This window comes from Pelophylax lessonae (genome assembly GCF_965119305.1).
Source record: "Pelophylax lessonae genome assembly, chromosome: 2".
NCBI classification, from domain to species: Eukaryota; Metazoa; Chordata; class Amphibia; order Anura; family Ranidae; genus Pelophylax; species Pelophylax lessonae.
The window spans coordinates 127,648,775-127,662,126 of NC_138769.1; the positions used below are offsets into that span (position 1 = coordinate 127,648,775).

The 13,352-nt window shown below is 49.7% G+C and overlaps 1 protein-coding gene across 1 annotated transcript in view; it reads right to left on the bottom strand.

Moving 5' to 3' along the window:
* ERAL1 (Era like 12S mitochondrial rRNA chaperone 1) overlaps nt 1-13,352 on the bottom strand; it is a 71,117-nt gene that overhangs the window by 40,874 nt on the left and 16,891 nt on the right. Inside the window, exons 4-5 of the mRNA XM_082244836.1 lie at nt 4,696-4,773; nt 4,283-4,329 (exon numbers count right to left, since the gene is read on the bottom strand). Of these exons, the coding sequence (XP_082100962.1) occupies nt 4,283-4,329; nt 4,696-4,773 (125 nt within the window). The remainder of the gene's footprint in view (nt 1-4,282; nt 4,330-4,695; nt 4,774-13,352) is intronic.

The following is a 13,352-nucleotide window of genomic DNA, read 5'->3' on the forward strand; positions in this document are numbered from 1 at the left end:
TAAGCAAAACGATGGAGTGAAGGCACGCACACGCGCCAATCGGCTGGAGGGGACGCCAAAAAGCAGATGGCACCAGCGTTTGCTACCCATGGAGACAGATACCCTTATAGGTAGACCGCCTGTCGTGACGTGGATGCGCAGGCAGGGAACCCCCGCTCACATAATAATGGCGGCAAGACTGTCACTAAAAATGAAGCGGCACCACCAGGTTAAAAGGAGGTGCCAGCTGACCATATGGCCCAGGGGGCCTCAAGCCGTGGCCTAAACTTTTGTGGGGGCCCAGCCGCAAATAGCACAAATCCTCAGCCTGGCAGATGCCCAAGGGGGGGGGGGGGGGGGGGAGTTGGGGGCTTCAGCTAGACCCACTGAGGCCGGCCCTCAACAGCGGCGCCCAACTCGGGCCCAAGGCCTAGTAGGCCGCAGCCAAAATTTTGAGGGCTTCCCACCGCCAGGACGTGAGCCCAAGCGGATCCTACAACCCAGGACAGCAGAGGGGTAGGCGGATGCCCACACGGGAGGCAGTGGTTTCAACCATCCTCACAGGGCCGCCTCACATAGGTTCCGCAGAGTAGCCTGTAAAGCCATGGCCTAAATTTTAGGCCGGATCCAGGCGTATGAGGCGCGTACCCGCGAATAGTTAGACTCCCCCAGTCTAACAACCTCCGTAGGATCCCTGCCCTAGTCACCAACCCCCAGGATGACAGGGAACCCTGCTCAACCCCCTATTGTGCCCCAGGAAAAAACGGGTCAGCATCAGCAGCTTGGCCAGCAGCCCAGTCAGCAGCAACTACAGCCAACCCACATAGGAGCATGTGGCAAAGCCAGCTCACAATCGCACCCAGGGAAGGGTGGGGGGGGTGAAAGACCCACAGTGACCATTTAGAGGGGCTGGGGGGAAGGGAGGGGAACTCAGGGGTCCGACCGTCCCAGGGAGGGGCCCACGTCCATCCCAAAAGACCACCAGAGGAGAGGGGGGACACTACTTACCACACCATGGAACTGGGTGGGTATCGCTCTGGGCAAACCACTGCACCATTGGAATGGGGGTGCTGTACGCCAAGAGGCACGCTGCGACTCAGGCTTACCTCGCAGTCCAGCCCCCCCGTCTAGTGGGGCTAAGTTATGTTGTGGCTGACCTAGTGCAAAGCTGAGGCCTGAGTGCGCTTGCTGGCCAGACTGGGGAGACCATAAGGATTTAGAATATCCAGTCCGTCACCCAAATCTGCAGTTGATTGTAGTTCCCACAGGAACAGAAAATAATAAAAGAGGAAAAAAATTATATTTAAAAAAAGGAAAAAAGCTAGGACCAGAGATCCCAGCAAGGAACTAGGTCCTTACTCTTGACTAGGCAGAAAAAAACTGAATGCCTATAGCAGAGTGTGGGAGTATATCCCCTAGGACTGCCCCATAGGCGTGGTAAAACTTTTTCCTGCCTAGTGTCCTACTCCTGTAGGGGGCAGCATAACCCAATGGTTAAGAAGATTCCAGGGTTGTGTCCGTCAATGAACGAAAGAGAAATATAGATTCTAACATAGTACAGATAAGGTAAAAGCAGCATAAAGTAGTTCTAAAGCCGCAAGGTTTTTTTTACCTTATGCATTCTATGTGCCCAAGGATCCCCCCCCCCCACCCCCCACCACTTATACTTACCTTAGCCAAATTCAAATCCAGTGCTGTGCATGAGAGCAGCAGCACTCTCCCCTCTCTCCCTTCTTACTGGGCAGATTGATTGAGCCATTGGCTCCTGCTGCTGTCAAACAAATTCTTTGATGAGGGAGCTGGGGCAGCTATAGACGCAGACAGGGCTGCTAGGGATCCAGCCTGCACGAGTGCCAACATAGAATGCAGCTTTTTATGGGGGGCACTCACCGAAGAGCAGGAGCATTTGCGGGGGATCCCAGAGCAGTATAGGGGTTGCTCTGTGCAAAACCATAGCACAGAGCCGGCAAGTATAACATGTTTGTTTAAGTTTAAAAAAACAATTAAAGCTTTACAATCACTTTAACACCACAGTTCAGAAATGTTACAGGTGAATTGTGGTATAGAAAGCAATAAATGTGGATTTAAAGAACATCGGAAATGGGTATGGCTGCTACAAACACGTGACAAAACACAGTAACACATTGGTACTCACATGAACATGCCCAGAGCTAGAGACTTCGGTTTCGTTAAACTTTTGACATTTTGTTAAGCATAACCTTTCTTTCCTAGACCAGCTGTTTTAAAACTGCCCCTTGATGACAGTCTGTCAACCTGCAAAACTTCTACTTGCAACTAAAAAATAGTCTTTAGCTTGTAGACAGGATTCCCCAGAATATTTATCCCCCTGCTCCTGTAATTGGTTTATGGCCTCTCCCAGATCTAAAGCGGTGTCCAATATGGAAAGTACATTGGAACTGATGTTGACTGTGGGACCGATAAAAGCTTTGCAGCAAATGCTTAATTCAGTACACTGAAACAAGCTCTCTGAAACAGAGTGCAAGCAGGCAAGATCTACAATAATATTTGGTAAAAATCTGTGCAATATACAGAGCTTACAATTTTCCTCCAAATTTTAGAGTGCCCACAACTTCAGCCCCGGTTCACATTAGTGCGATCGCGGAGATCGCATGCAATTCGGAGCGCACTGCTCCTAAATTACATGCGATCTCATGTACGGTGCAAATTTCAGCCATGCACTTTGTATGGCTGAATTCGCACTGCATCCGCACTAAACTCGCACCTGACCCTTTTTTTTTTATCCGCAGCAGAATCAGATCGCATATTGGTTCACACTTGTGTGATCTGATTCTGTGCGAACTTGCAGATCGCACTGCGATATGTGATTGCAACTGGGGGTGTCGTTAACTTTTAATTGACACCCCCTGCGTATCGCATATGGCAGTGTGAACTGCCAGAGGTGTGGATGCAATGTGAGATCACGCTGCATATTCGCAGCGTTCCCGCATCGCACAAATGTGAACCGGGACTTAGAGTGAACAGATCAATTGGAAGGCACACTCGATCCTCAGGTGCGGCACTCCGATTTTTAGCCAATAAAAAATGTTTTAAAGCAAACCTGTCATGGATTGTACATTTATCTGCACTAGACACCAGGTGCAAGGTACCTGCAGGTACATTTTGTAGGCAAAGACTCCTCCTTGTTTGCCTCAGTTTTACTAGTTTCCCTTCGTACTTGGGCCCATTTTCTGTTGGGCCACAGCAACTACCATTCCCCTGTCCACTAGTGGCCCAATTGGCTACTGAGCCACTATCAGTGGTCCCAGTAACAAAGTGAAATAATTTCAGAGAAGTACCCAAAGAAAATGTTTTGGGGGCTAAGAAAGGTTAATAACATGCACCTTGTGGTGTCTGGTCTTGAAGAGGAATTTGAAAGGGTTTTCATTTTAACCACTTGCCAACCGCCCCACACAGATTTACTGAAGCAGGGCAGCACGGCTGTGCATAATCACATAGATCTACGTGATTATGTGTATGTGGTATTATGTGTATGTGGATTAGACACAGAGGGAGCCAGACGCGGGAGGAGCAGGTGTGATCGCTGCCAGCCTCTCGCTATCTTCAGGGAAACTGACAGGAGAGCCACTTGCCAATGTAAACAAGGCAGGTGGCTCTCCTGTCAGACAGGCACAATGAGATTGTGTGTCTCAGCTAGCCTGAAACATCCATCCCTGTGTGCCTGTCACAGAGCTTTCCCCCCCACAGTTAGTAAGCACAATTTAGGATCACACTTAACCCCCTTGATCACCCCCAGTATTAACCCCTTCCCTGCCAGTGTCATACAGTAACAGTGCATATTATTTAGCACTGATCACTGTATTGGTGTCAATGATCCCCAAAGTGTCACTTAGTTATTTAAACAATGGAGTGCCGAAACGCAAAAAATGGCCTGGTCATTAAAGGGGTAAAACCTTCCGGGGCTGAAGTGGTTAAAAATGGTCAATTGTTGTTTGTTTAAACATCAAAATGTTGACTTTAGGAAGACATCTGAAGGCCTTTTCTTGCACAAAGACGACATGTCAGCTCATAATATAGTCATTAGTAGTATGACACGAATGCACCTTTGGGGCCTGTTGGGAGCAAAAGTCGATTCCTGCCTTTGCAGGCTTTAGGAAAGCTAGGTTATATTAAATTAGAAAAACTAAACATGAATAAATAGGAACAGAAACCAACAGATCTCAGCAAAGGGAGTAAATACAATTGTACCACCTTCGTGTCCTATAGATACCATTTAATAAAATAACAGAATACTTCCTTCAATGCAAGTATGACAGTACCCTACCTTTTTACTTTAATGGCATTGACCATGCCAGGTGTATCAAGGAGAATCTGGAGAGGGAAAAAAAAATGGATTTGACTTACAATAGTAAAAATGTTATTGTTTTATGTACAGAACATAAAACTTAAAACATGTCCTCTATCGGTAGAGACACCGGAATAAAGTTTTTATAGACAATATGCACGGATTTGAAACGGATTTTGCATGTGTAGGCATCAGCTGTTTATGTTAAAGTTGCAACAGTTCATTTGCTGCGTTTTTTTTTCCTCCCCCCAATTTATTTTGTCATGCAAAAATCTAATTCAAGTTTAAAGTGGCTCAAAAAGCTCAAAGTTTTTTACTTCGATGCATTCTATTTATGTTTCTACCCCAATGTCTCTATGAATACACACAAAGAGATGCCAGTGAGTACTTACCAGTTGTGTGTCGCTTTCTGTAATGACACCCTGTGCTTGGCAGCGAGTAGTGTGCACTTTACTGGAGACTGGAAACAGCTGCAAAAAAAAAAATTGTTATTCTTATATAAAAATACTTCACTCCCTTAATATGTTACCCCAACATTTCATATTTCTGATGTGTGTCTGTATCATGTAGTTGTTCTCTTTGCCTTGCTTCCCGAGTGCGAAGTACCTGGTGATTCTGCCATAGAAGCGAAGCACACCCTTCCCCGCATGTTTAGTTTTCTGGCTATGTAAGAAAACAGCCTGCCTGTCCTGCACTGATCTCAGACTTGTACTGACACCCCCAAATCCCTACCCCCCCTGCACAGCCATTTACTTTGTGTTCTGTTGTTTCTCCACCCCCACCTCTCCATGCTCTTTATGTAGCCAAGAACAGAGATTATGTGGATAATTTATAAAAACAAAATATAATTGGGTTTTTCCTACAGCTTACCTGTAAAATCCTTTTCTTTGAGTAAATCACGGGACACAGCAGTCATAATAATTACTATGTAGGCTATGCACCACCTATAGGTGAATGGAAACTTGTAGATCAATCAAACAGGAAGGCCTCCCCTATATAACCCTTCCTACACAGGAAGTACCTCCGTTTTGTAGTAAAGCAATGAATATCCCAAAAAAGAGGGGAGGGACCTCTGTGTCCCATGATGTACTCCAAAAAAAGGATTTTACAGGTAAGCTGTAGGAAAAATCCAATTTTCTTTATCGTACATCACAGGACAAAGAACAGCCATAACAATCACTATGTGGGATGTCCTAAAGCATTGCCCTTGAGGGGAGGGAGACACAATTACAGAAACTGCCACCTGAGGAGGACATATTCTGCCGCCCGTAACATACTGTGGCCAAAGCAGTATTCTCAGTGAACCAAGAAAAAGAACTCTCAAGGTGGATAAGCCAGATGACATACACCGGTGCACGCCCCGGATTGCCTCCGTGGATAATCAATGAAAAAAAAAAAAGAAACGGCTGCACTCCAGATGAAGTCAAATTCCAGATTTATTGACTGGACATCCCAACGTGACAATAGTGATAAGATAAACACGTTTCACACACTACAATGTGTGCTTATTCTCAGTGGGTTTGATATCCATTTGGAAAAATCCTGTGACTATATATCAACGAAAGACCATGTAGTGGCCTTAAACACCTGAGCCACTGACACCTGATGGTGGATGGCCCAAGATGCCCCTACACACCTGGTAGCGAGAGCTCTCACCAAAAAGGGGTGGGGACCTTGCCCTTTCAAGCCATTGGCTTGAATAATTAAACCCAGGGGATCCAAAGAAAAAAACGGAATTTTTGTAAAATCTTACCTGTAAAATTCCTTTCTCTGAGTCCTCCGAAAGTCGCCGCCCACTTCATATTCATCACCAATGGGGTTATGTCCTTTATTCCGTAGGAGTAGCTAGGCAATAGAATATGTTAGTACAAAGACTTTTAACATATCCCACCCCCAGGGGGTGGTCCCCTCAGTACATAACCCTCCACTTCCTGTATCCAACTCAGTTTCAGTGGAATAGCAGTAGAGAGTACATCAAAACCCCAAAAGAGGGGCGGGGGCGGCGACTGTCGGAGGACTCAGAGAAAGGAATTTTACAGGTAAGATTTTACAAAAATTCCGTTTTCTCTTACGTCCTCCGACAGTCGCCGCCCACTTCATATTCATCACCAATGGGGATGTCCCAAAGCAGTGTAAACATGAGGGGGTGGGAAGAACACAGCCGCGCCCAAGGCAACGCCGTCTCCCCATCAGAGAAAGGAACCTTACCAAAGGAAGGAAACCAGTTGGGCATAAGAACAAAACACTCGCTCAACAGGAGCAAGAAAACCCAGGGAAAAAACAAAAATCCCAAAAAGCCAAAGAACCCGTAACAAGGGCTCTAGGAAACTGCCGCACTAAGAACCTTGCGGCCAAAGGAAGCATCAGCCGATGCCTGAACATCTACTCTGTAGAATATCGTGAAAGTGTGTACGGTCGACCAAGTCGCCGCCTCACACACCTGGGCCACAGAGGCCCCATGACGACAGGCCCAAGACGTACTCAGAGATCTGGTAGAGTGCGCCTTCACAGGTACAGGGGGAACTTTCCCCCTCAGAGCATAGGCCTGATCAATGGTCCGTCTGATCCATTTGGCGATTGTAGAAGCCGTCGCCGCCATGCCCTTCCGAGGACCTCCCGGAAGGACAAACAAGGCATCCGACTTGCGAGAAGACTCAGTCGATGTGAGATAGACTCTAATCGCCCGGACAACATCCAAGGAGTGAAGCAACACCTCCGTCGGATGCTTCGGCTTCGCGCAAAGCGAAGGTTTGACAATGTCCACATTGAGATGAAAGTCCGAAACCCTTTTTGGAAGAAAAGAAGGGTTAGGTCGCAAGACCACCTTGTCCAAATGCACAACCAGACACGGAGACTTGCAGGACAAGGCTGCCAGCCCCGACACTCGACGAGTCGAGGTGATAGCCACCAAAAAGGCGACCTTCTTGGATAACAAAGACAGCGAGATCTCCCTGAACCTTTCAAAAGGAGCATGCTGCAATACTGATAGAACTAGATTCAAGTCCCAAGGGGTAAGAGGGTCCCTCCTAGGAGGGATCAGATGACGTACCCCCTGCACAAAAGTGCTAACCAAAGAATCAGATGCCACAGGCCATCGAAAAAGAACGGCCAAAGCAGACACCTGACCCTTGATCGTGGCCAGCGCCAGACGCTGGTCAACACCCGTCTGAAATAAGGGCAACACCCTAGACACCGAATAAGTGTCAGGAGAGAAACCCCTGGATTCGCACCAGGCAAAATACGCCTTCCAAGTACGGTAATAAACCTTCCCCGAGGAAGACTTCCTCGCATTTATTAAGGTGTGAATGAACTCAGGGGAAAGACCCCTGTTCTTCAGGACCTCGGTTTTAACAGCCAGGCCGTCAAGGCCAGCGACTGTAAAGCAGGATGGAAGATCGGTCCTTGCGACAGAAGATCTTCTCGAAGAGGCAGACGCCACGGGGCGTCGATTGCCAGATTTACGAGGTCTGCGTCCCAGGACTGGCGAGGCCAGTCCGGTGCCACAAGAATCACCGTGGTCGGTTCCGCGAAGGAACCTGGACAGCAATTGAATCGGCGGGAACGCATACATCAGTTGGTACTGATGCCACGGGGCAACCAACGCGTCCGACGCGTCTGCCCGAGGATCGCACGTCCTTGCCACGAACCATGGTACTTTGTAGTTCAGACGAGACGCGAACAGGTCTACCTCCGGAAGACCCCACCTCGCGCACAACATCTGGAAGACAGCCGGGTGAAGGGACCATTCTCCCTGGTCCAGGGTTCGACGGCTCAGATAATCCGCCTGCCAAATTTTCACCCCCGGAATGTGACCTGCCGATATTGCCGGGACACGAGTCTCGGCCTAAGACAGAATCGCGGCCACTTCTCGAGCCGCCCGGGCACTCCTGGTGCCCCCTTGGTGATTGATGTAAGCCACCGCCGTGGCATTGTCCGTCTGCACCCGAACCGGGTAGCCGTGAAGATTGTCCGTCCAACGACGAAGACAGAGGAGTATCGCTCGCAGTTCCAGAACGTTGATCGGAAGGGAGGATTCCTCCGTCGACCAAACACCCTGGGTGGACAGAACGCCCAGAACACCACCCCAGCCCGACAGGCTGGCGTCCGTGGTGATCACCGTCCACGAAAGGGGACGAAAAGACTTGCCCCCCGATACTGAGGGGGATAGAAGCCACCACAGAAGATCCCTTCTGGTCTGAGAACTCAATGACAGCTGGAGATCCAGAGACTGCGGACGCCCGTCCCACTTGGACAATATCTCCGCTTGGAGATCCCGTGTGTGAAACTGGGCGAAGGGAAATCGCCTCGAAAGCCGAGACCATCAATCCCAGACACCGCATGCACGTCCGAATGGACGAAGATGGAACGTCCCTGAGGGACCTGACTGCCTCCTGAAGAGCTGCGAGTTTTTCTTCTGGCAGGAAGACCTACGCCTGGACAGAGTCCAGAATCATACCCAGGTAAGAAATCCGAACCGATGGGCACAATGTCGACTTTGGAAAATTGATCGTCCAACCAAACTCCTGCAGAGTCTGCAACGTGACGGACCGATCCTTCTCCAGACTCTGGCTGGTCGCAGACCGAACCAGAATATCGTCCAGATACCCCAGAACCGAAATGCCCTGGGCCCTCAACAAAGCCAGAACCGGTGCCAGCACTTTGGTGAACACCCTTGGAGCCGAGGCGAGACCAAAAGGCAACGCCACAAATTGGTAATGATCTTCCGCTATGGCAAATCGAAGGTACCTCTGGTGACCCTCGAAAATCGGGATGTGAAGATACGCATCTTGCAAGTCGATGGAAGCCATGAACTCCCCCGGAACCAGGGCAGCCACCACCGACCGCAGGGATTCCATGCGGAACTTGCGCACCCGCACAAGGCGGTTCAGCGCCTTCAAGTCCAGAATCTGACGCACCTTGCCCTCCTTCCTGGGCACGGTGAGCAGATTGGAATAGAACCCCCGAAATCTGTCCCGATGAGGCACCGGGACCACCACTCCCTGAGCCCTCAGGTCCTGCACCGCTAGATGCAGGTCCCGCAAACGCTCCGGGGATAACAGAAGACTTGAGGGAAAAAATCTGCTCTCCGGCCGAGAGAGAAACTCGATCTAGTAGCCAGATCGAACGATTTCCTGTGAAGTGGGTGAGGGCGCCCCTTCAGGCCGCACTGTTGTGGGCCGCAGAACCGGATTGGCCGGACTTTTGCTTACCTGCCCACGGCGTCTTGCGGGAGCCTTGACCCTTGGACGGCTTGTCCCAAAATGTGACCGAAAGGCACGAAAGGACCCCTGAGGGGGCCGAAAGAAAGCATTCTTTTTTCCAGGAGCCGTCTTAGTCTAGTGGGATTGAGGTAAGAGCGTGCTCTTACCCCCCATGACCCCTTTAATTAGGGCATCCAGGGATTCGCCAAAAAGGCGAGAACCATCAAACGGCAGATTGGCCAAGGTCTTACGTGAAGATTGATCCACAGACCAACACTTCAACCAAACCAGGCGGCGAGATAACACCGCCACACTGTGTACACGTGCAGCCAACGGAACCATATCCAGGTCCGCATCACACAAATACATGACACCCTGGTGGATTTGATCCACCATATCCAAAGTCGCCTGGGGGGCAGAATCAGCCACCAGGACACGCCTAAGCACCTGCGTCCAGTTCGCGACCGCCTGGGCCGCCATAAGTGAAGCAATAAAGCTTTCAACATAGAACCCATAATAGAATAGGTACGACGGGCAAAGGACTCCATCCTCTTGTCCGTGGCATCCCGGAACACCGGGGTGTCTGCAGCAGGAATCGCAGTGGACTTGTTCAAAACTGCTAACGCCTGGTCCACCGGAGGTGGGACACACCAACGCCCATCAGTAGCGGGCGTAAAAGGATAGCGCAGCTTAAACCTACTTGGTACAGCAAAAGGTTTGCGTATATTACGCCATCGGTCTTTCACAGCGCGCTGAAAATCATCAGTGCATGGAAACATCTGCGATGATATGCGCCTTTTCTGCGTCCCATAAGCCGCCAAGGCAGCTGGAGGACATGTTTCCTCCTCCAAACGCAGAGTTTGCTTGATAGAAGCAACCAATTCATCCATGAGCGCAAGCTCTTCAGATGAGCCAGGGGGAGAATTATCAACCCCCTCTACCTCAGCCTCCATTTCTGACCCTATAAGGTCCCGGGAGGAACGAGACCCCGATAAGGAGATCTCTGCCCCAGCAGCCCCAGTACCATCACCCTCTTGAAACAGAGGAAATTGAAAACTCTGGACCTTTTAGAGGATTGAGCAACCACCAGCATTTGCACCTGAGTCGCAAGGCTAGCCACAATCGCAGCCAAATCCCCCCCCGGGGGGGGAAACCGCAGTCCCCTGGCTTCCCCCTAAATTGGCAGCAAACTAGTATTCCTGAAAATCCATGCCCTTGTAGCAGCAAAAATAAATGGGTGACCGCCCCTTTAAGAGAGCGCTGCGATCGTAGCCCACTCACTAAGCATCCCACACAAGGGACCCCCACAGGGACAAGTATACCAAGGCAGGATACAGGGAATAAAAAGAAATGAACCTGGAGAGATCGGTGCTGCTGCTGCTGCCTGCGGTGCTCCTGAAGGAAAGGAAATGCTGGCATACAGGGCGCTCTATGAAAGCCTATGGGGGCTACAAGAAAATGGCCGCCATGCATGTAAAACATGCGGCCGGAGCGATCGCAGCCAAAATGGCACCGTTTGGCGCCGAAACCGCCGCTCCCACACCCCATGAGGGAGAAGTAAAACACACCATCTGCCCAAAAAAGGAACATGGTAAACCGCCGCAGCGGCGCTGTAATGTGCCCCAAGCATGAGAAACTCAAGCCCCACAGCACACAGCCGTTCACACAAACAGAAAACTGACACAGAGTGCAGCCAGCCCCCCCTCCTGCAGCCCACAGCTTGCAATGTGAGAGATAGGGAAAACGTAATAGTGTGAACACAGGGCAAGGTACACAGTCCCAGACTGACACCCCCCAGACAGACAGGTCCCCACATAAATGCACTTACCTCTCACATGGCGTGGGGGACCCGCACAGGCGAACAAACCGCTGCACATGAGGCAGGGAGAGTCGCATCCAGGACGCATCAGAAGGTGGGTTGAGAAACCGCACAGCGTCCAGTGAGGTAGCCACCTCACCTAGCATCCCTGCACGGAACAGGGATGGGTCGTTCAGATAACTCAGGAGCGATACCTGACTGAACGCTCGATGGCGGGCTGAGAAGCCACTGACCCACAGCCTGCTACCAGGGGGGTCAGCCCGAGACGCAGCCCGCATGATCCTCTTCATCAGAAGAACTAACTAACGCTGGTAAAATAACAGCTAACAAGAAAGAGAGAAAAAACTCAAATAAAATCCAAAGAAAGGAAAGAGAGCTGAGACAAGGTGCCCCAGCACAGAAACTTCCAGCTACTCCTGACAGCTAGACAAATGAAACTGAGTTGGATACAGGAAGTGGAGGGTTATGTACTGAGGGGACCACCCCCTGGGGGTGGGATATGTTAAAAGTCTTTGTACTAACATATTCTATTGCCTAGCTACTCCTACGGAATAAAGGACATAACCCCATTGGTGATGAATATGAAGTGGGCGGCGACTGTCGGAGGACGTAAGAGAAAATATAGTTCATTTGGATGCCTCCTGCCCCTCCAGGGCTCTGCTGGGAGCACAAAACAGGATTCCTGACCTGCGCCGACAATTCAAGTAAAACCTGACCACCTGAACTACCTCCAGAGTATGCAGCGATCTTACTCCTACCAACTGAGGATTAGAAAAGAAAAGTAACTGTCCTGATTCAAGTGAAAAGTAGAAAACCATGTATATTAAAAAAGAATAGCGCGCAAATGCAAAAGAAATAACTACCAAATCTGAAGACAATCCATAAATAAAAATGGGGGTTTGGTCCCACCATATGGCCATATCGTGCTCAAGCCCACTACTGCGTCAAAGTACCCCATTATCAGTGGGTCCTACTCTATCCATGAAAAAGAGATGAATCCAGCCTTTCTAACCCTTGGAGATAATACTCCTTGCTGGGAAGGATGTGCAAATGCACTACAGGGGACTCCTCCTATATCCACTTGATGGTGGACACTGATTGAGTACAGGTGTGTGTGGGGGGTAGAGTAGGACCCACTGATAATGGGGTGATAGCAACCAAAGAAGCCACCTTCTGAGTCAAAGGAATTACGGTTTCTCAAGATAGTTCAAAAGGTGGCCTCTGCAAGAACAGTCAAAAGCAAATTCAAGTCCCAAGGGTGCCCTGATGGGCGGGACTCTCTGTGCTACACCGTGTATGAAGTATGAATCAAGGAGTGAGAAACAACAGCCTCAAGAAAAAAAATGGATAGGGGCGAATCAAACCCCTAATTTTAAAGCCAATCTCACTTCCCTTCCCGATTGGAGAAAAGAAAAAACTCCCACTCACATATCTGCAGGTGTCACTTCCTGGTTTCACCCCAGGCATAAAATATTTCCAAGTCCTGTAATTGAAGCTCCCTTAAGCCGGCTCCCAGGTGCTCAACAGAGTGGAGATAACAGGACTCCAGACCATTAGGTCCAGCTGGACTGTAAGTGTCCAAGGCTATGTCAGAGTACCAAGCCCTCCTGGGCTAATTCGGCTAACACTATTATCAGTGTTACCACCTCCCGGATTTTTACAAAACATGCAGTAGTAGTCGACACAGAGGGAAGGTGTCAGTTAGGGAGAACTGGTCCCTTAGGTGTTACCAGTGCATCCACCCCTATTTCCAGTGGGACTCTCAATACGGACACAACCTGTCCAACTTGTAGAGCTTGGAATCCAGTAGATCCACCTGTAGAGTTCCCCAACATTGGCAGATTGCTAAAAAATGTCTCAGGAAGCAGGGACCGCGGGCCTCGGCATAAGTTGCTGATGACTGGAAACCCCTACTGTCATTTTTCTATACCTGGAATATGTACTGGCGACAGAGACAGCACCTATTCTACCCCAAACAGAATGTGGTTCCCTTCCAGAGTTGCACGACTCCTAGTGCTGCGCTGGTGGT